General features: G+C 35.3%; 2 protein-coding genes across 4 annotated transcripts in view; both read left to right on the top strand.

Moving 5' to 3' along the window:
• The window catches only part of LOC125674622 (cytochrome P450 3A12-like), a 21,569-nt gene extending 9,748 nt beyond the window's left edge, over positions 1–11,821 (top strand). The window contains exons 6-15 of the mRNA XM_048911866.2: positions 361–449; positions 1,928–2,073; positions 2,243–2,367; positions 3,577–3,688; positions 6,129–6,286; positions 8,486–8,574; positions 8,805–8,942; positions 9,016–9,178; positions 10,043–10,132; positions 10,302–11,821. Coding sequence (XP_048767823.2) covers positions 361–449; positions 1,928–2,073; positions 2,243–2,367; positions 3,577–3,688; positions 6,129–6,286; positions 8,486–8,574; positions 8,805–8,942; positions 9,016–9,178; positions 10,043–10,132 — 1,110 coding nt within the window. The 3' untranslated portion in view covers positions 10,302–11,821. The remainder of the gene's footprint in view (positions 1–360; positions 450–1,927; positions 2,074–2,242; positions 2,368–3,576; positions 3,689–6,128; positions 6,287–8,485; positions 8,575–8,804; positions 8,943–9,015; positions 9,179–10,042; positions 10,133–10,301) is intronic.
• Positions 3,706–24,412, top strand: LOC125674628 (uncharacterized). 3 transcript variants are annotated; one of them, XM_048911872.2, is made up of 9 exons: positions 3,706–5,527; positions 14,637–14,689; positions 15,019–15,098; positions 15,994–16,049; positions 16,192–16,230; positions 19,602–19,889; positions 19,972–20,181; positions 20,304–20,436; positions 22,046–24,412. In XM_048911872.2, the coding sequence occupies exons 6-9, from the start codon at positions 19,701–19,703 to the stop codon at positions 22,660–22,662; spliced, it is 1,149 nt and encodes a 382-aa protein (XP_048767829.2). In that variant the 5' UTR covers positions 3,706–5,527; positions 14,637–14,689; positions 15,019–15,098; positions 15,994–16,049; positions 16,192–16,230; positions 19,602–19,700; the 3' UTR covers positions 22,663–24,412. The 3 variants fall into 3 exon arrangements, with proteins under 3 accessions (XP_048767829.2, XP_056016247.1, XP_056016248.1); XM_056160272.1 differs by lacking the exon at positions 15,994–16,049; XM_056160273.1 differs by lacking the exons at positions 15,994–16,049; positions 16,192–16,230.

Here is a 24,412-nt window from a genome sequence, read left to right as displayed (position 1 = left end):
TTGAGAGTATTCTATTCTAATATGGTCCACATAAGTTCAGCGTTACCACTGTTAAACTACACAAAGGATGATGAAGTCAGAAAATAGCGTGGTACATGTATAATGCGGAATAATTTCAAAACCATTTCATGGAAAAACTCGCATTGTTTTTTTTCCCAAGACAAAAATATATATATATAAAGAAATAAAAAAAAAAACAACAATCAGACTGGGTTTTTTTCCAAAACAAAAAAATAAGAATATAAATAAATAAAAAAAACAACAATCAGACTTAAAATATTCAAACTTTCAACTTGTAAACAGAGTGAGGTTTAAGAGTAGTTCTCTTCAACAGTTATAAAGACTGCTGTATTCTTGTAGATTTCACCTGTCCTCACCGAGTCGTGTGCCAGACTGCTGAAGAATGTTGAAAACGAAACAAGTCAGGGGCGTTCAATTGAGTTCAGAGGGTAAGTTGATTAAAGCCACTCTTCATTTACATCAAAGTGTAAATAATATGAAACTATGGCTATAACAATCGGCATTTAAATCCGAAATAGTCAGTGTAAGGTTTTAGAATTAGTCAGATATGTAAAGAATTATTCACGTGTGATGTTTTTGGATTAGTCACATGTGTGATGTTTTTTAACTATAGTAAGATGTTTGGGGCTTTAGAAGTAATCAGATGTTTAAGATATTGTAGAATTAGTCAGATCTGTAATGTGTTTTGGATTTGGCAGATGTGCGATGTTTTAGAATTAGTAAGATGTTTGAGGTTTAGAATTAATCAGATGTATAATGGTTTTGGATTAGTCAGATGTTTGAGGTTTAGAATTAATCAGATGTGTAAAGTTTAGAATTAGTCAGATGTATAATGGTTTTGGATTAGTCAGATGTTTGATATTTTTGAATTAGTCAGATGTGTGATGTTTTAGACTTTGTTAGATGTGCGATGTTTTAGACTTTGTCACATGTGTGATGTTTTTGATTTTGTCAGATGTTTGAGATTTTTGAATCAGTTAGATGTTTGAGGTTTTTTAATTAGTCAGATGTTTGAGGGTTTTGAATTAATCAGATGTTTAAGATTTTAGAATTAGTCAGATGTGTAAAGTTTACAATTAGTCAGATGTATAATGGTTTTGGATTAGTCAGATGTTTGAGATTTTTGGATTAGTCAGATGCGTAAGATTTTAGAATTAGTCACATGGGCAAGGATTCAGAATTAGTCAGGTGTATGATGGTTTTACATTAATCAGTCTCGTGGTACAATTGTAAAACGTAGGGTCCATAGACTAAACCGTCATCATACCAATCACAGGCTATTATATCGCTTTGGTTCGATTTACTATTAAAGAGTACTTTAATGGTAAATTCGAACCCAAGCGATGTAAATTTTGCCCGTGGTACAACTAGCGCTACTTAGTAAATCTTCCCAGTGTAACTTAATGTATAGTACATGTAAACCTTACCTCGAATATTGTCCAACTTTTACAAGTCTAGCCTTGCTTTGAGGTCAGGGATTTTTTTTTGGAAGAAAGCGTCAAACTTTGGGACGATCCAGGGGCGCGTTTTACAAAACAACTTATGACAAAGTCGCAAGTCTTAAATTGCATTACACAGTTATTACTTTCAGTGTGTGAAGTAAAAATTTTCTGAGGTTTAATTTTCAACATTTTAAAAAAGATATTTTGCATTTGGATTAAATGATCTTACAATAAACTGGAAAATTCCAGTATGTAAAGTTGGCCTTAAGTCGTAAGGTCTTTGTAAAACGCGCCCCAGACTACCAAAGGCCATATCGTATTCATAAAATTTGTGAGTGAATGCAAGCGACCGAGAGGATTTTCTATAATATGCGTCATAATGCATACTGAAATTTGACTGAAGCATTTGAACAATTTCTCCATATCGTTTAACAAGTTCAATTCAATCGATGTCTTGGTTTCAGAAAATTCGGAAATTTTACAATGGACGCGATTGCTACAATCGGATTTGGAATTCATTTGGACGCTTATGAAGAAGAAAATAGCGACTTTATAGTGAACGCAAAAGCGATTTTCGACAACTTTATAGGCTTCGGAGTAAAGCTTAATGGTAAAGATTGTCTTTATTCTTTTTTTATGAAGGTGAAGGAATTGATACGCATCCATAACAACATTAATCCTATGTAGTCATTATATATCTAGCACTGTCATTTCGTTGAATGATATACACTACGTGTATTTTCTTTTTGACTACTGTTTAAAGTCTTGCTATTTTACAGCCTTCATGCCGCCCCTGTACCGCCTTCTCTGTAAGTTAGGGGTGGACGTAGACCGTCAAAGCAAACACGTCACATTCTTCAAAGGATTGCTGGAGCAGGTTACGAAATTGAGAGGGGATCAACAGGTATCTTTTTAAAGTTAGGAAATTAAAAAAAGTATATATATATATATATATATATATATATATATATATATATATATATATATATATGTATGTGTGTATGTGTGTGTGTGTGTGTGTATCTAAATGTGATTGATTTACAGTTATATTATTTACAGTATTTAATCCAATAAAAACTTTAAAAGAAATTGATTGAAGTACCGCAGGAAAGATCCCGGTTAGAATAGGTCTTCACCCCTTGCTCGTGTAAGAGGCGACTTAATGGGGCGTTCCTTCGGTGGAGACCGCAAAAATCGAGGTCCCGTGTCACAACAGATGTGGCACGATAAAGATCCCTCCCTGCTCAAAGGCCGTAAGCACTGTGCATAGACCTAAATGTTAAAGCCCTTCACCGGCTATAGTAACGTCTCCGTATGAGTGAAAAATTCAGGAGAGGAACATTAAACAATATACGACCAACGGACCGCATAAAAAGTCTTATAAATTAAACTGTTATGGATCAGAGTAAACTCACTAGCAGCAAAAGTCAATTGCATATGCACACAATTAAAAAATCTAACAATTTATTTACAGTAAAAACATCAATGAAAATATACTATTTTACAGTAATCACAGTTGATAAAGCAGAGTCCGTTGTTTGTTTAACGTTTAGCTGAATTCATACACAAGAATAAGCTTGTTGACGGCTCTATCAAACATCGGCTGAAAAGTCCAGTCCCTAGAAACATAATATCCAATGTGATTTCCCAAAGTGATCATTATTACAAAATTTACATTCTATTTATACCAAAACACTTCTAGAACGTGAACAATGTCACCCTTCTAAAAATAGAATGTTAGAATTTTGTCTAGGCCACATGTGTCAATTAACAATAGCAAGTACAACTGTATTACGCAACAACTGAAATCAGTCTTTAAATGGAAGAAAAATCTACAAACTAGTCTGGATTTGCACAGACGTTGGCGTGAAAGAGCCATTAGTGTGGGAGTAACTCGGGGTGATTGAAGGAAATCCACATGTCCGAGTGATAACCACGTGTCCACGACGAATGCACGTGTCCGAGTGTGTCCACGTAACAGAGGAGTGATAACTTAACCTTCTCACAGACAACCACTGCCTAAAAGTTAACATGTGAAAATGACTACTATACATTGCATGGTATATGCCACCGCACAATGATATGTTTTGATCATATCTTGTTTTCATTTCAGGATAGGGTTGATATCCTTCAGCTTTTGTTGAATGCTCACAGAGATACAGAAGTTAGTGACACAGAGGAGTTACTTGAATATGAAGACAAAAACGGCCATTGGAAAAAGAGAGGTACGAGTATCTGAGCAAAGAGGTTTGAGTTTTCACTTGAAGACAGAGTTTTGTTTCTTTGATTGTAGTCCCATTTTAGATTATTTTTTTTTTCATTTTTGTAAAGACTTCACCAATTTATATACGCCTGCATACAAATGCGGGTGTATTATGCTATACTGCTGTCGTCCGTCTGTTCTCTGTTCGTCCGTCTGTTTGTCTGTCTTTCCTTTTAATGTTGTCTTCGCAACTCTTCCTAAACCCTTTGTGGGATATTGATGAAACTTGTTACAAAGAAAGATCACAATGTGGAGTTGTGCATATTGCAAGGGGAATGCTGTCCAATGTTTTTAAAGGAGTTGTAGCCATTGGACTTAAATACTTTGTCTTCGCAACTCCTCCTAAACCCTTTAGGGGATTTTGATGAAAGTTGGTACAAAGAAAGAGTACAATGTGGAAATGTGCATATTATAAGGAGAATGCTGCATCGCTATTTTTGAAGGAGTTAGGGCCCTTGGACTTAAATTTATTTTATGCACGTACCTTGTCTTCAAAACTCCTCCTAAACCCTTTGGGGAATTTCAATGAAACTTGGTACAATAGAAGATCACAATGTGTAGATGTGCATATACAATGGGAATGATGTCCCACTATTTTTGAAGGAGTTACAGCCCTTGGACTTATATTTATTTAATTCAAAATACGTGATTATTGCAACTCCGACAAAATCCTTTTGTGGATAATCCTTTCTTACTTGTTTAAATTCCTAGGTCAATAATGTATGCGGGCGTATCATGTACCGATTTAGCGGTGCCCTATTTTTGGAAGTGAAATTCCACACATTGCCGACTCCTACCGTGACACGGGACTTCCGAGTTTTGGTCGGAAGAGTTTGTAATGGCGAAGAAACGGTTACTACCTATGTTAAACGTCTTCGGTTTGACGCATTGCCATCAGAACATGGGTAACTCACCCTCATATATAAATTTACATTTCCATTGTCGCTATAGTCTTTGAAATCTTTAATGCCAAGCATATCGTCATATAATGACGATGCAGTTGTGTATAAGTTTGACAGATATAGTACGTCTATTTTAATATCTGTGAATGTCAACAGAAATGAAAGTACAATGTAAATATACATATAAGAAATACATTTGGTATTTATAAAATCATGAGGGTATGGGGTGCGACGCTTCACGCCGGCGTACTATTCATGAAGCGTCGACAAATGAATGTTCTGGACTCCCGTACTGACACTGGCAACAGGAAAAAATCATCGCCCGTGGACTCCTAATTACCCCTGTTAATTGTCAATACACACCAGATACTGATGTCTACTCCCAACTTTGCATTTATGTCAACAATAGAGTTCATACTTCGCTGCTGCATTTACTGCAGATCGCCAATTTATTTGCCACTTTAACGAACACAGATCGCGGTCACCAATTTCTTAGATTTGTTGATTTTCCCCTCTTTTTTTGCTTTGGCATAATTATCAAGGCGGCGGCAATCCTTGCCACGCGTATTTTTTGTATCGATGTAATATTGGCCCTCAGCAGCTCAGTAATATTTCATTTTAAATCTTTTACATGTATCGTTTGCACAACAAGTATCAACGGCAGAGCAACGTTCGAAATCACGTGACCAAAGTATGTAAATTCAACGGTGCTTCAGCAGTAACTCGAAGGTCTGCTGTACCTTTAGTTGCAGTGCATCCGTAAATCTTTTGTGGTAACTCTTCAACCTCCTTGAGTGACGATTCAAATCAAAATTATGGATGAAAAAGTCGAAGATCCTATAAAGAAAATAAAATTAAGAGAAGGGCATGCCAGAGGTGGGATCCGGTGCCTAGGAGGAGTAAGCGTCCCTTGTTTATCCTCTATCATGATGCATGTGATTTATTTTCATTCCACCTACCCCGTTGTACCCGCTAGAAATCGCAGTCAGTATCTTGCATGGGATTTCTATGTAAATATCTCGTAGTAGTTGTTTTCCCTCCTTTAATTCATTCGCTGTTATAATTCATCATGCGATATCATAACATCATCGCTTAGTAAGTAAAGAACTGTTGATTTGTTGTTTGTTTTATGTCTCCTCGATAATTTTTCACTCATACTGAGACGTCACCAGCTGTGGGTGAAGTACCACAAATTTAGACCCATGCTTAGCATTTTCGGCCGTTGCAGTGAGGGTTCTTTAAAGTGTCAACGCCTGTCACGACACGGGACTTCCGTTTTAAGGGTCATATCAGAAAGAACCATGGTTTTCTCTTCTAAATGCCGAGTGTTTGGCGGAGGAACAATCACTACCTATGTTTACGTCTTAAGTTTGATACGGCCATGACACGAGCGGGTATCGAATTACGACCTCACGGTTACGAAGCGAACATTCTACCACCGAGCTATTGGAACTGGTTGTATGTAGAGAGAAGAAATAACTTATATATTATTTACTAAAGGACTATCAAAGGAAGAAGTGAATGGAAACTCAGTCCTGTTTATGATTGTTGGATACGAAACGACGGCTACAACACTGGCGTTTGCTGCGTATTGCCTAGCAACGAATCCGAAATGTCAAGAAAAATTGATCATGGAAATTGATTCAACCATTGGACAGGTACTAGGCTTCCTAATGTTTTCTTTCTGTATTTTTGGCTCACTTGAGCTATACTCTAAAGTGAACTTATTTGATTTCCTGTTGTCCGGCGTCCGTCTGTTTGGCCTTTTTGTCCGTCAACTTCACACATTCGACTTCTTCTCCTGAACCACAGAACCAATTTCAACCAAAACTGCTGTAAAGTATCTTTAAGAAAAGGGAAATAACAATTGTTCAAATGAAGGGTATCACCCTTTTCAAAAGAGAGATAATCAAGAAATAGTTAAAAATATGTTGACAAAACATAGAAATCCTCACAAGAACCACTGGACCTGCAAAAAGAAAACTTATGTCAAAGCTTTCTTAGTGGGTGAAGATTCAAAATTGTTCAAATCATGGCCTATTGGGGAAGCAGGCCCGTAGGCAGGATTTTTCAAGGGGGGGGGGGGTACATAGACTCGCAACGCGAGTCTATCACCTCGCACCGCGAGGTGCCACTACGGCAGGGGGTCTGGGCCAGAAGCTCTGGGGTATTTGGTGCAAAATCCTGCAATCTAGCAATTTCCTGGCACTTAATTTGAATTTTGGAATCATGCCTTTTTTACTATGAATTTTCATGATTTTCATAAAAAATCCCGACTTTAATAGTCACAATTCAAACAAAATGCCGACTTTAATAGTGCTTAGTAGTTTTCAAGGGGGGGGGGGGGGTTCGTACGAACCCCACGAACCCCCCCTGGCTACGGGTGTGGGAAGGTAAGGACCACAATCTATTGTAAAAACTCTTTTAAGAATTTTCATGTTTTCAACAGGTAGCCTTGTTTAGTCATGTTTGTAGGTAAGCATCCTCAGATAATGCAGATTTAAAGTTGCTGAAATCAATGAAACCGGAAGGGGTAGGGGGGGGGTAGGGTAGGTGGAGGCCATAATAGGGAGATAGTTTTTGTATGGGAAAATATAGAACAAGAATTTGAAATAAAATCTTCTCTAAACCAATAAGACCTGATTATTTAGGGCAGGTTTCAGTTTATTCACATCATGGTCCCGGGGGTAGGGTGGTGCCACAGCAGGAGATCAAATTTATACACGGCGATTTATGAGGAATTTTTTTAATATAAAAGTCTTCTCAAGAGCTGCAGCACCAGTATTTGTCATTACTATGCAAGCATCCTTAGGTACTGCATATTCAACGTCCTTCAAATCAATACCCAGGGTAGGATAATGCCTCACTAGTGAATCAATTTTACATTGGTATATATTTAATCGTTGAGAGAAGAGGGGTGATAAAAGTGTCAACGATTGGATGGATAGGAAAGACAGAAAATAAAAAGGATTCTCTTAAAGAATTAGAATTCGTCGATCAGTTTTAAAGTATGTATGTAAAACTTATACGGTGCCAATTTTGATGAACCAGATGCGCATTTCGACAAATAATGTCTCTTCAGTGATGCTCAACCGAAATGTTTGAAATCCGAAATAACTATGAAGTTTTAGATTTAAATATAGCCAAAAAACAGCGTGCCAAACAAGTGGAGCCAAATTCGTCCAAGGATAAGAGCTATGCATGAGGGAGATAATCCTTAATTTTGAAATGAATTTCTAAATTTTATAACAGCAATTAAATATACATTCGTATTTCCAAGCTAGTAACGAAATACTTAGCTACTGGGCTGTAGAGACCCTCGGGGACAGCAGAGGCCTCGACCCAGGGGTCATAATGTAAAACTTATACGGTACCAATTTTGATGCACCAGATATACATGTATGTATACATGTATTTGCAATAGGTTGTAAATGAAACACGAGCAAATACATCATTTGAAATACTGGAACATGTTAATGAGAAAACAGTCAAAATTGTCAAATTTGAACACTATAATCGAGTGGGGTAAAATTTTAACGTATGTGGGTCGATTTTTTGTAATCAAATGCTTGTAGAAAATCATAAATAATTGTTTTGTAAAATATGCAAATAAGTATATCATGCATAATTTAAATCCCAATGAATATTGTAAGCAACCTGGTTGAGTGGTCAAAACCACTGGACACAAAGGTGATTGGTATGTTGAGCATTTAGGGCAATGGGTTCGATACCACTAATAGTTTTAAAGTATGTATACATGGCTACTCTTTGATTCGGGAAGAAATGTGGTGTCTGATACATGTATATCCTATTTGATAATTTTTTATGTCACATTTCATGTTTGTTTCAATTGACAGGAGACACCGGACTATGACAACATACAGAAGATGGAGTATCTGGATTGTGTTATCAAGGAGACATTGCGCTTATATCCAACGGTGCAGAGGTATGGCCATCTCTCTCTCTCTCTCTCTCTCTCTCTCTCTCTCTCTCTCACACACACACAATTCTACATATATATATTTTTCAAACTCTTAATACATAAAATGTACACAGGTACGAACATTTTATAAACTGTTTATTCTTTATTAATGCTATACTTTGTCGAGTTTGATTATCACCAGTTTGTAATTATCCTTGGTTGTAGGAGTGAATACTTTATTTTTACATTTATAGGACAATGCGGGAAACTCACCAGGAAATGGAGATTGCAGGATACACGATACCCCCAAACACACCGGTGTCGGTCCCCATATATGCTTTTCACAGAAGTTCAAAGTACTGGGAAGAACCCGAAGTATTTAACCCCGAGAGGTACAACAGTCACCGAACAATGCATTACATTTGTATTCACATCATACATTAATTTCACTCTTTATTTGTAAAGGTTTTTGGAAAAGAACAAGTCCAAGTTGACGCCATATACATACCTTCCTTTTGGACTGGGGCCGAGAATATGCATTGCTATGAGATTAGCTTACATGGAAGCCAAATGTGCCCTGATAACAATTGTACAGAAATACAAGTTCATACCATGTGAACAGACGGAGGTAGTATTTCTTTTTTCTCTCTAAACAATTCACCAGTGTATATACAATATATATATATATATATGTATATGTATATATATATATATATATATATATATATATTTCGATTTGTTAGTTATATATTGCAGAAAATTGTTTTATTTTACATGTAGGATTATTATCAGGTTTTGAAGGACATCTGAAAACGGAATGTTGTTGGGTAATGCTTGCTCGACTCGGGTATCATTACACAGGGATGAAAGTACAAATACATGTATCTGCTATACATACTTTCTGGGGGTTTATGAGGACGCCCCAAACCCATGAAAGAACTCCGAAACGCAGAAAAGAACCTCCAGAACAAGGAAAGGACCCCAAACCCATGAAAGAACTCCTAAACGCAGAATCCCGTGGGGATCCGGGTTAGAATAGGTCCTCAATACCACTTGCTTGTCATAAGATGTGATTAAATGGGGCGGTCCTTCGGGTGAAACGGCCAAAACCAAAGCCTCATGTCACGGCAGGTGTGACACAATAAATATCCCTCCTTGCTCAAAGTCTGTAAGCGCCGAGCATATGTTAAACAATATACAATCGACTTGCCATGCAATCAACAAATCTAAACACAGAAAAGGACCCCCAAATCACGAAAAGGACCCCTGAACTCATGAAAGGACCCCTACACCCCGTAATAGACCCCCTAAACACTTACACAACCTCACCTCACAAGAATAGGCATATTGTGGATGCACATATCTTTAGTACATTATTTAAAAAGAAGTCTGGAACATTTTCAATGTTGGAGCATGATGTGGAAAACGATTTTTTTCAATGTATTAAATCCCAATTGATTTTAGCGAGTTTACAGTTCATTTTCCATTACAGATTCCTCTTGAGGTTGATGGCAGATTTCTTCTGAGGCCGAAAAACGGGATTGTTTTAAAACTGGAGAAAAGGGAAACTCGAACGTGTTAGGTAACTCACAGAAATATCACTTCTGTATTTTAGAATTTGTTCTGGCATATGAACAGGAATCATGGAAGTACATAATGCAATATCACCATAAGCAATGTCTCACCGATAACACTTCTCTAATAATATTTTTATCACGCATTAAATTTGTAATTCATAATTATTTTTGTAGTAAACTTGCAGACGATATACTCGTGGAAATACAGGTACCTGCACGGAGAAGTCGTGAACCGATTTTAACGCAAGCAGAGATAGTGTAGCCACAATATTACGAAAAGCATAATGCAATATGACTATGTGCCATATCCTCATATCTTTAAATTATATGTTATGTTCTTTAGTTTACCTATGATAAATTTGATTTTCTGAAGATTTATAAAAATTTTCTGTTTTAGTTTTTTTTTTTTGCATTGTATCGATATATTGTGATTGCATTATAAAAATTCAATTTGTAATCATTATAACAGTTATCATCCTTTATCTATACAGAATTTCACAGTTAAGTATTTTATAGATTAAATATAGTTTACATTGTAGTCCTGTCTTTAACATACGTAATTATATCAAACATGAAAATAAAACCCCCAGACAATTCACATACACTGTTCGTTATCTTCACCTTTCATACATCTTGTACATATAGAATATGAAAATAAAAAAATTAGATAATTACATGTAACACAGGAAAATACATCCACACAGATAATTCATATACAATATGAAAATAAAATCACAAATAGTTTACAATACTTACAAAATACGAAAATAAAATCACAAATAGTTTACAATACTTACAAAATATGAAAATAAAAATCACAAATAGTTTACAATACTTACAAAATATGAAAATAAAAATCACAAATAGGTTACAATATTTACAAAATATGAAAATAAAAATCACAAATAGTTTACAATATTTACAAAATATGAAAATAAAAATCACAAATAGTTTACAATACTTATAACACATGAAAATAAAATCACAAATAGGTTACAATACTTATAAAATATGAAAATAAAAATCACAAATAGTTTACAATACTTACAAAATATGAAAATAAAATCACAAATAGTTTACAATACTTACAAAATATGAAAATAAAATTCACAAATAGTTTACAATACTTATAAAACATGAAAATAAAACATCCCAGATAATTCACATATGAAATATGAAAATACAAAACAATCGCAGATAATTCACAATGCATTTAAAAGCTACCTTAAACAGGAGTTGGGAATCAAAATAATGTTGGAGATAAGTCGATTTAAAATATGTGAAGTTTCTGCAATTTGTAATAATATCTGGTTAAAAGCACCGTAACACTGCTGCTGAAATGATAAAGATCTTCTAAAATATTATATTTTGGCGCTATTAACCTGAATAAAATAATCAGAGCTCTGTCTTGTATTTCGTTTGGTCACCTCATTTACAAAAATCTGAAAACATCACATTTATGTTAGATAAAGTATCGTATTATTTTCAACTTGCGCATCATACAAAAAGTTTGTGATTTGTATCCGGTGATGAGCTTTTTTATTATTTATCTAATTTTAACTTTTTAATCTTGTTTTCACTTTTTATTTCTGCTTATCTATATGCAGATATATTATTTGCTTTTTTCATATTGTCACTTTTACTATTTTCTCATAACTGTAACCAATTGTTGTGATTAAAATCAATATACCTATGTTTGTCTTACTGTTTTTCCTTGTTTATAATTTTTCTTTAACTGAGGGTTGGGTGTACATCATGTATTATCAGACGATAAAGAATAGTCATGCAGGAAATGCTTAATGACAAATTCGAAATGGGTAAATATATAGTGTATGACTAGGTTTGTCCTCAAAACGTGTTAATTATTTGTTAGGCAGATTGTCTTAAGTGTTGCCATGGTAATGACCCTTCCATTGTACATGTACTACTACATCTCTACAGGAAATAAGACAATACTGTATATTCCTATATATACACGAGGAATTCATTATCGCGTAATTTAATGAGAAGTACCTTTCGCGAAATAAAAATTGTTCGATTTTATTTTTATATTGCTGAAATACCTGTGAAAACTCTTCATCAACAGTGCACTTGCCAATCGATATTCTCATGGTTTGATATCTACGAGTTATGTTGCTATACTAAGTACTAGAATCTACAATGTCCAGGAACTAGAAAATATTAGTGTAAATTTATAACAGTTAACAAAAACTTAACATAAAAGTATCTTAAATTATCCTCTTTGAAATTAAGGGTCATATGAATTTTGAATGATTTGGACGAGTGAAATGTATGATAATAGAAAGTATCACGGGTTTATCGATTCAACAGGTTACTAGAATCTGACGTTTATGATCACTCACACTTGGAATTGAGTAGACATTGACCGACATTGACGAAAGCTACATTTGTTACTTGCGGGTCACTAAGGACCCAAATAATATAAAAAAACTGACACGGGTGTTCAGAAATTTCCGATAAAATTAGGCAAATTCGAAGTAAGGGCATACTTTGTTTAGCTTTATATCTATTGAGTTTCATTCTTTTTATACGCCCGTCTTAAGACGGGACGTATTATGGTATGGCGTTCATGTCCGTCCGTATGTCCGTCCGTCTGTTAGCTTTTTCGTGTCCGACCCGTAACTTAAATACTACAAGGCCTAGAATCATCAAACTTTGTCTGTAGATACATCTTGAGTAGAAGGTGTGTCGCACATTAAAACCAGGTCACTGTGACTTTTCATTATGAAGATATGGCCATATATGGCAAAAACTTGTCCGGCTCATAACTTGAAAACTATTAGACCTAGAATCACCAAAATTGGTCAACTAATGCATCTTAGGTAGAAGGTGTGTCTCATCCTACTTTAAGGTCACTGTGACATTTAATTAAGGTGATATAAAAAAATGTTTTAATGGGTACAATCTATACTGTTAACAATATGTGACGGGCGTATCATGTGCCGTGGCGATGCACTTTATTTTTTTAAGCACATCGTGTAAAAATAGCATAGTAATGGTCTTCTGATACACTAAATAGACACAACAGGAAGAAGATAACGAGGAAGTACAACATGACCTGTCTTACATTATCGATATATAATTTAATTCTTATTGTGTCCTTGTTTGTGATTGGTCAAATTTCAATTGAGGAACGCAAGTTATTTTTGTATAACCTGGTTTGGTATGGGGACACACCTCTTTGACAACCAGATGTCGGAACTATTTTTTTCCCTCTCTCTCTAAATTTACATCACAGCACCGTTTTCAGCCTTCTATGGAATAGAAAGTCAACCTGTACAATAAGATACTTCGGTTTGATACACATGTTGTTTTCTCGTTGTCAATATTAGCATCTACTTGTACACAAATCACTGTTGTAAAACATCTTTCTCTGTATGTATGGTCGAATAATAGATTAAAACAAAGATATATTCGAATTAATGATTTGCCAAGTAAGCATTACCCTGTTCATTTTGAAATAAATTCTCACTGGGGGAAAAGGAGGGGGGTGTTTCATTCCTTGATCCGTCTTTCAACAAAGCAAACAAAAATTCATATGTCACATTTTATCACATGACGTCAGACACATTGACATGTGGATCGCTAAATTTGTTACTTGCTTACATATTTTCTTGTGTCGGATTTACTATTAGCGACAACATTGCATACAAGGGTAAGTTTTCATCTAGTAGAAGTTTTCACAGAGTTGAAATCCGTAAATTATTGCATTTTCTGATATTTGAAGATTTATTTTGGGTAGCAAATTGCAATTTCCCGTATTTTCTCAATCTGTCAGAGATGAGCGACTTCAAAGTCGATCTCTATCTCTAAAAGCCAGCGAAATACGCATTGCACCGATAGTCTACGCATATTTTCTATCATGATGAACTTCACTTTCGATACAGTATTTTGATAAATGGCTAGGCTCCGTAGAACTAAGATTAAAGATGGCGACCTTCGGCTTTGCAGCTAGACGCTTCATGTTGCTGTTGCTAAGTAAATCATTGCGCGGCTTAGTTGACTTGTATTTTTCCGAGTTTATGTACATTTTGATAAACGAAGGCTAGCATCTTTGTCTCTTGCATTGAATTATAAGGAATGACTTTAATTCTGGAACAAGTTATACGAGTATAACCTGGTTTGGGTCAGTTTACGCCTTTTTATAATCCGCTTCGCGGATTATAAAGCGTAAACTGACCCAAACCAGGTTATACTCGTATAACTTGCCCCAGAATTAAAGTCATTCCTTAAATAAATCAGATATAGCATAGGGGTCCGTGTTTGCCCAAGTGTTTATTTTGTGTTCCTTATCGAAGTTATGAGCTTGATCACTGTTCGTAATATTCACTTTTCATGCATCTATCTCACCTGACTAATTTTCTAGCGTATTGGACGGAGACGTACACTAAAATGATCTCCTTATTCTGTTGAAAGAATATATTTTCAATAAGCAATGACAAAATTCATTTGAATTCTGACAGTAACTACATTGTCAATCCATTATAGACGCCACGACACATCACGTCCATCAGCGGTATTCAATTAGGAGGAATATAAGGGTAAGATATTTGGTTCTATTATTAACGTTTTAGTATAGTATAAGAATGTTGATCATATATTTGTTAGTTAGATAGTTATTGTAAATATGTATTAACATATAAAATACATAACATATAAAAACAAAACCTTCTATAGTGGGTGTGGTCTATAAATCCCCTCATGATCAAACATTTTTAGATAATTTTGAAGAGTGTTTGAGTGGACTGCGCTCTAATTTAGACAGTGTTATCCTTGGTGATTTTAACATTGACATACATAACAAGAAAGACACACTATATGAAGGGTACAAGAACATCTTGAATTTATTGTCTTAAACATTTAATTTCAGATCCAACCAAAATCACTGAGAGAAGTTCAACACTTATTGGACCATAATATGTATATTATACTTAAAAACAATAATGACAGGTTTGTTCAATCAGGAACCATCACTATGGGTTTGAGTGATCATAATCGTATTTACTGCACAAGAAAAATTCCGAAAGGTCAAATTCATGTGCATCATACTGTAAAATCAGATACATTAAAAAGTTTGATTCTGAATTATTTATTAAGGAAATGGAAAAAGTTGATTGGTCATGTTGTACAACGTCTGAATATGTAGAAAATAATTGGATTAGTTTTAAAGATATTTTTAAAAATATAATTAATAAATTTGCTCCTATCAAAGAAGTGAGGTTAAAGCAAAGAACTGAACCATGGATGAATCATGAAATATTAGAACAAATCAAAGAAAGGGATAGACTTTTACACATTTTTAGAAAAAGTAGAAAACAAGATCACAAAAAAATTACTAGAGCAAGAAATTTATTACAGCGCAAAATATTGAAAGCAAATTCAGAACACATATCATTGAAAATTGAAGAAAACAAAGATGATCCGAAAAAGCTTTGGCAACAATTGAAGAATCTTGGGTATAGAAGTCAAAAGAAGGAGGATAAAAAGATTGTTCTAAATAGTTATGATAACATCTGCCATAATGAATTTGAAATAGCCAATCATTTTAATACTTTTTTCACAACTGTTGCTTCTAAGCTTGTAGAAGCATTGTCTACTGCTAAAGGTACATACAATGTGCTGTCAGAAGTTTTTATGCAGAAAGAAATTTATATAACAACCGTCTTGTTTTTAATGTGGTATCCGAAACTTTTGTATATGAAAAACTTTGCAATCTTAATGTCACAAAAAGCACTGGTCTGGATGATATTCCTGCTAAATGTTTGAAATTAGGGGCAAGAGTTATTAAAATGCCAATAACATCAATCATTAATCAATCTATTTTTTCTGGAATTGTACCAAACAGTATGAAACAAGCAAGAGTAAAACCTTTGTTTAAGAAGTGTAGTCCTCTGCAAGAAGGTAATTATAGACCAGTAAGCATTTTAAATGTTGTGTCAAAGATCCTTGAAAAAAGATTTTCTACAAAGAAACATGTTGTATGAGTTCCAATCTGGTTTTCGAAGCAAATTTTCTACTGATACTTGTCTTATTCACTTATTAGATCATATTAGGGAGAACACATCCAAAGGACTTTTTACAGGTATGATAATGTTAGATTTACAAAAGGCGTTCAATACTGTTGATCATGAAATTTTATGTAATGAGTTAGACATTATGGGAATTGAAAGAAACTGGTTTAAATTATACTTAACAGGCAGATCTCAAGTGGTAAGGTGTGGGGGCATTCTTTCTAACTATATGGAAATTACATGTGGGGTACCCCAAGGGAGTATTTTAGGCCCATTATTATTTTTATGTTATGTCAATGACATGTCAACTAGCGTCGATGAAGACTGCAAGTTGATCTTATATGCAGACGACAGTGCAATCCTGTATTCACACAGAGATCCAAAGGTCATTTCAATGAAACTTTGCAAAGTCTTAGAAAATTGTTCTGATTGGCTACTGGACAACAAGTTGTCACTTCATTTCGGAAAAATTGAATGTATTCTGTTCGGCCCTAGTCGCAAGCTTCTAATGAAGGTCAGTTTGAAATCAAGTGTCATAATCATGTCATCAAAGCAAGTGATCAGGTCAACGATTTAGGGTTATCTATTGATAAGTTTTTGAAATGTAATGTCATTGTGAATGAGATTATAACCATGGTCAACTCACGGTTAAAAATTCCTGTACAGAAATGGGGCTTGGTTAAATAGAAGGTCAAGGTCAACGTTAGCATCTGTACTTATTCAATGCTACTTTGATTACTGCTCGTCTGCATGTTATGCAAGTTTATCTAAATCCTTGCAAAAAAATTACAGGTGCTTCAAAACAAAACAATTTATTAGGTACATCCAAAATCTAGGCCCTAGAGCCACTATAAATTGCGGAATTGTTGACTCAGTTTACACACTCTGTGTAGCTGATAGAGTTTGAGTTAGACAACTGCGTCTTAATCATGTTTTTAATATTTTTCACGACCTTTCACCAAGATACTTGCACGAGCATTTTGTCAGAAACAACAATGTTACTAGAGCAGGTTCCAATTTTAATTTCATGGTCTCAAGGGTGGGTGCCTATAATAGTTCCAATTTTTACTATCATGCTGTTATAAACTGGAATTCTTTACCATTTGAAGTTAAGTCCGTTAATAATAAAGTAAATTTCAAATCATTAGTTAAAACACACATTGCACAAGAAGCCCGCCAGAGGGAGAATAGGGAGTTTGTATATAGAAATTGAACCTCATTCACGTTTTATTATCTATTTTAAGTTTTTAATTGTACATTGATCTTACTCTATTCAGGCCACACTACATCAATTATCTACCAAAATATTTTACACATTGCTGTCCATACCATCCAATTGTAATTTGTTTATTTATTGACATAGATATATACTAGCGAAAAAAAGAAACTGTGCATTATAAAATGTAGTATAATTTTTCTATATTTATTGTTCATATTTATAAAATCTAAACAATCGATAAAGGTGATGTTTTTGAACAATATCGGATAGTACCCGACTCAGATCCACGGACGTTTTCATGGTTAGTGAACACATGTTGTTTATTGAAGTGTTCGTATGCACGAGTTTTACTGGCCAATACTGTTTGGAGTAAGAAGTGTAAAAGGTTTGTTTGGACACTATTCGTTAAGGAAAGCACTTTATTTTGACAAAATTTACCCTTCTGTCATGCCACGACTCAGTGAAAACCGACGTAATCGTGCTGTTTGGATGCTTCAAACAGGAATGGCACAAAACATCGTAGTAAGACACTTTGGAGTTCATCGGAACACCATCCAGTCATTATGGAGACGTTTCCAACAATCTGGTAACACTCAGGATTGATCACGTCCTGGGCGTCCTTGTGTGACGTCGCGACGACAGGACAACAACATTAGACTTGAGCACCTGAGAAATCGTTTCCAGACAGCAAGTTTGACTGGTCGTTGCATTCTTGGACTTCGACCAATCAGTCCAAGAACTGTGCGTAATCGTCTGCGCGAGCACAACATCAGACCAAAACGTCCAACGGTGCGCCCAATACTGCTTCAACGTCATCGTATCGCTACACTAGCGTGGTGCAGACGACATCTGCGATTCAGAATACAGGACTGGTTCAATATTCTGTTCACTGATGAATCCAGATTTCATTTGGATAGCAGTGACGGCCGTTGTAGAGTGTATCGTCGCGTTGGGGAGCGGTACCAGGACGCTTGTGTTGTGCAACGTTGACAATTCGGTGGAGGTAGCGTTATGGTGTGGGTTGGAATAACAGCACGTGGAAGGACCCCTCTACAAATTGTCAATGGAAATCTCACCGGCGTACGCTATCGAGAAGAAATTATGCGATACCCTTAACTTCATACAGAGACATCAAAATCACATCACTCTGCAGCAAGACAACGCAAAGCCACATGTTGCACGTGTAGTCAGGGACTTTTTTTCAACCGAATGTCGATGTCTTGCCTTGGCCAGCTGTTTTCCCCGATTTATCGCCGATCGAGCACGTCTGGGATGAAATGGACATCGGCTGATTTAGGCCAGGCTTTAACCAACATCTGGAACAACATCCCTCAAGCATTCCTGAACACTTTAGTGGCATCAATGAGGCGCCGTTGTCAAGCATACGTGAATGCTAATGGTGGTCACACGCGTTATTAACTTTGTTAATTCAAGTTCGAATACCAGTGTCTTTCGAGTGTGCTGAAATTGACGTTATTCGACGTTAACATTAATGGATTATGAAATGTTGTAACGAATACATTTGTTAACAGTATTACAAAAAATAGAATTTGTTCATTTTAATTTTTTTATCATGTTTTCATATATTAAATAATGCACAGTTTCTTTTTTCCGCTAGTATATTTTTAAATTCTCAAGAACCCCATTGGAAATAAGCAATAATATTTTTGCTTTAAGGGGTTATCCTAGGTAGACTGTGATATATGTATATAATGCAGCAGTGATAATATCTTGTATGTAATGACAATTCTGTGATAAATGACTGTGATGACATCTGGTATGCTAAGTTTTATACAATTGACATGTGTACTTATTTATATTCTGATGATGGTTTATACAAAATGATCGTTCTATCTGAATAAAACTACTACTATTAACGCTATCAACTGGATTATGAAACATATCACCGTACAATTAAAATATATCGAATGTGTTTATTTCAGAGTACATCAAAGTGCATGTATCAAATAATTTATTGGTTTACTCTTTATTACAATTCTTTAATCTTGTAACAATTTAAAAAAAATCTTTTTATGATAATTGTTTGATCTTGTATCAAACTTTTTATTTATTCACCCTTTATTATAACACCTTCATCGTGTTTAAAAGTTTCTATTATAGTAAACCCAAGCATAACAATTTTTATCATTGAACATCAATATTTTAGACACATACTAGAGCTAGCAGTTAGTGATGTATGGTTTACTATACACTTGTTTACAGGATGGATGCATCTCCAAGGTCAAGGAGTTCCAGATTATGTGTAGCAGCAATAGCACTAGGAACAACCCACTGTGGCTGTGGATTCTCTTTCATACATAAATGGAAAGAGATACGGTTACCTCGAAAACTACATTTTTAAAGTTTTGGATCAGTTCTTTGAATCCGGATCAGACACTCAATGGTTTCGGACACGAAGCAGATGAAACATACTTCAGTCTAACTGACGATACGGAAGGAGAATACGTAAACCATTACTACTTTACAGATTTCTTGAAGCAAATGTTTGAGGTACAACCATATCATAACAAATTTATATATTCGTTTAAGTGGCGAGTGTCCAATGTATCAAAGCCTTTTCCGAATATTTCAGAATTTCACACCTGGGATCAAAATTCAGGACACCAGCGGAAAAGAAGTTGAAACTGACGTATTGCTGTACGAAACACTGAAATTCGTTGTTGAACAAGTCATGTCCATAGGTGGAAAACATTTAAATATTCAAGATGTCGACTTGGTAATTGCACTACCAATTACTTGTAACAATAAAGTAACCAGGTTCGTGGAGACCTATGCTCTTAAGGTACATATCCTATACAGTCAGCTATTGCGAAGAAATAATTTACGATTTATTAACTAGGATTATTCATTGAGTTCTTTTGAGTTTATAGGGATATTATTAAGTATGATGCGTGTTTGGAACAGGCTGGCATAAGGAAGGATGGGTTATCTATTGTATCTAATGGGGTTGCTCAATATGCGGACGAAGATGATTGGGATCGTAATTTAGCGGGGAGTTTCCAGGAAAAGAGCATATATTTTTCAGTACGTTTTGGAGGTAAGGACTATTCCTTATTTATTAATCGTGATTTACCCACATCATTACCTCATGTACAAAGCTTGTAATTGTTGATGTATTGTTTATGAATCATGCTATGAACAGATTTCGAGTACACTTTAGTTCTGACCGATATTCCCCATGTGATCAGGATATAGAGCTCACGGCGGGTGTGACCGGTCGACAGGGGATGCTAACTCCTTCTAGGCACCTGATACCACCTCTGGTTTGTCCAGGGATCCGTGTTGGCCTAACTATCTATTTTGTATTGCTTATCTTCCTCACGCATAGCTCGTATCCTTGGACAAATTTGGCTCCAGTATTTTGGCACTCTAGTTTTCTTTTTAGCTCTTACAAGTTTATAATTGTTATTTCGAATTTCGAAAATTTCGGCTTGAGCATCACTGAAGAGACATTATTTGTCGAAATGCGCATCTAGTGCATCAAATTTAGTACCGTATAAGTTTTACATTATACGAGTTATGAAATAAATCACTGTTCTTTATCTTCACCTTTCATTAAACTCCATTTTTCATTTTGTCTGTCATTTTTCAGAAATAAGAAAGTCGCGCATCTCTCGAATAATCCCTTAGATCTGAGGTTCCGTGTCGAGATTTAAACGAAAAAGTGCTGTCGTTGCTGCATTCTTTATCTGCACGTAAATTCAACACACATACTCGGTACAGAATATTTAAACTATAGTTTATCTATATATTGCATCAATAGGGGTTTCAACAGTCTCCTTTAAAGTCAGCATTTCTCAAATTCTATGGTCGTTATAACGATCTAGTTGGCCAATAATCCTATCATTGGGTGAAATGCTGTCTGACGTGTTTTTATACCAATTGGTAGGTCGTTCTCTGCACGCTGACTTTGACTACAGATAAATCCGTTTACTTTATCAAGATATAGGGCTCACGGCGGATGTGACCGGTCGTCAGGGGGTGTTTACTCATTCTGTACACCTGATACCACCTCTGGTATATCCAGATGTCCGTATTTGCTCTATTTTGTATTCCTTGATCGTTATCGATACCTTTTAATCAAAGCAAAAACTGTAAGTCAGTTCAATTTCCCTAAATCACTAAACAATTCCCTCAGTGTTCAGAGCGGTTGGTTCATGACAGGAATGTCGTGAGTTTGAGCCTCACTCGTACCCTGTTCAAATATGAAAAATGATGAATAAACCTTAGTAACTGCTCATTATTAGCATTTGGAATTGAGAATTGTGAGCATTTCTAATGACGCCTTAATATCTGAGGTACTGTGGCCTGGCAGACAAAAATTCAAAATGCTACATAACCAATGTGAGAGAAAAATTCTGGAAGGGTTATAAAACAATATAAGTAAACAAAGCAAAATATGACTTCATAACCTCGGTTTAAGGACAGCGCTCGGTTGACCACATACTCAGGAGTGGAGTACGGTAAAATATCTCCAACATCCGGGCTGATTCCTCCGACTATTACAATGTTCACTACATCCATTAATTACATACAACAATAATACGTTCAATCAGCTTGATGCAAGATATAATTAATAACTGACTCCGTAAATGATGTTTCCGTCAGATAATGCTATACATACATTTCATATGCTTTATATTCAGACGAGCAAACTACTATCAATAAGCATATGAAATACCGGAAAGGAATCGATCCTGTCATTAAGAGCACCACATTCCCAGTGGGTAGCCATTCAATTCTCTCGGATATCCTTTCATTCTTAAAAGATGGTCTTGGCACAGATGTCATCGAGGAATTTAAAAGCGATTCTCCAGAAGAATATAAATCCACCATTGATGAATTTATGAGCAACATAATGAATTTTAGAATGGTAATATGTGTTCCGCATCCTCTGAAATCCATTACAAGAAGGGAATGGAAGGATGATATATCAAATGTGTTGAAAAATAGGATCATAGACGGAAGTATTACGGAATCAAATTGCAAAATGAAAATGACTGAGGAAAGAATACATCGACTCTGTAAATCAACCTTCGAGAAAATGATGAAGAAAATTGTAGTCGTCATGGAACAAGAATGGCCTGGCAATGTAAAGAGGCTATTCATGTCTGGTGAACTTGCTAATTCTAAGTTTTTCAAAGCATTTCTCAGGGGGAAAATGCTCAAATGTAGTATTTGTATTCCAAAAAATGCACCACTGGTTGTTTTGAAAGGGAGTGTCTATTATGAACATGTAGATAGCACACAATGTAGTGGTTAAATCTACCTGTGGAATACTGGTTTTGAAAGATTTGCATTGCTCCAAACATCCCGTCGAAATGAAACTTACTATCAACGAGGAAGACTATTCTGGAAATGTCATCACATTTTTTGAAAAGGGGGACATAATTCAGCAAAAAGGATCGATAACAAAACGAATTCAACTTCCGAATCCTGACGACGAAAATTTTCGTTGCTCTATCTTGTGTTCAGAATTGGAATCACTGGAGTGTGTAGACAATCCAGCATGCCGGGAAATAGGTTCAATCGACTTACCGTTTCCAAGTCCACCGAACAAGCATTCCGTGTATGAGGAGACAGAGTTTATCATGAAATACGATTCTTCGGGTCTCTCTTTAGAAGCCCATCATGTCTACAAGACTAAGTCCTTCAAAGTGTCGTTGTTTGATGCAGACTGTTTTTAAATGTCTTCTTATATGTGTCTTTATACACAGTGTAACAAATGTATGTAAGAGTGTGTCTATGATATCTCTGTGATGCCGTTGAAATGGAATTGAAATATGTGAAATGTTGTGTGAACATTTTGTTACATTCAAGTGTGTTACATTTTTTATATACGCAATATCTTGTTTTGCATATGATCAGTTTGTAAATCGATGAAAGTTTCTGACAAACAAGTTAAAGTTACATGGACTACAACATTTTCGTTTAAAGTCAGGATTGGCAAATTTTATGTTCGTTATAACGATCTAGTTTGCCAATACAACCTGTCATTGGGTTAATGCTGTCTGACGTGTTTCATACCTATTGTTAGGCTCTTCTATATGCACTGATTTTGACTACGAATTAATCCATTTACCTGATCAAGATATAGAGATAACGGGAAATGTGACCGGTAGACAGGGAACACTTACTCCTAGGCACCTGCTCTCACCTCTGGTATGCCCAGGGGTCCGTGTTTGTCGAATTCTGAATTTTTATTTCCTATAGGAGCTATGAGATTGATCATTGTTCGTTGACGATTTTTTCTTATTTGATTCATTGTTCCTGTATATTCAGGAAACATATGACAGTTAAGAGATCCGATTCATCACTGACAATTACTCTGTGGTTCTGCCATCTCTTGAAGTATTTGCAAATAAACCGATTTTATAGGAATATGATAGAATTCGCTCATAACTGAAACATAGCTGTGATTATTTTGTATAGCCACATTAATTTTCCTTTTTTTCTATATTTTGTACTGCTGATCAATATCGAAGTAGCTTACTTCCTGTTCCAGGATGTTCCCTTCACTTAGTTTTGATTCATTCCTCGTTTTCCATGTGATTTTCTTGGATGTCTATTACATTACTAAAATGACATAGATTAATCACTTTGTGGATTTCATAACTTTATCATTTTAGCATTTTAGAGAAACTGGACAGTTGAACATTCTTATCCACTTGACCACGCTAGCCGCAACATCAGAATTTACTTAAAATACCCAACACCATTCTATCCTTTGCGAAATTGTGATGGGGAATTCAACGGGAGAAGCTATCAGCTATCATGACTGTGATGAATCATAATTGTGTATTCAATCTATGTCTAAAACAAAAAGTCAGTGCTTCGTGATCAGAAATTGAATGCATCATATATAATTATCTATATTATCTTATGCCAAAGGTAAAAATATGAACTCATATGGATCTTTTCAAAGATGTTTCCTTCATTTTTTTCGAAACAAGAAAAATATATATGTTGCGATAATTTATCACTTTAACGTACCATTTGTTGCTGCTAAATTT

This window comes from Ostrea edulis, chromosome 3, assembly GCF_947568905.1.
Source record: "Ostrea edulis chromosome 3, xbOstEdul1.1, whole genome shotgun sequence".
In the NCBI taxonomy this organism is placed as follows: Eukaryota; Metazoa; Mollusca; class Bivalvia; order Ostreida; family Ostreidae; genus Ostrea; species Ostrea edulis.
Note: the sequence above shows the minus strand (reverse complement) of the source record. Positions and strands in the feature narration are given on the sequence as shown.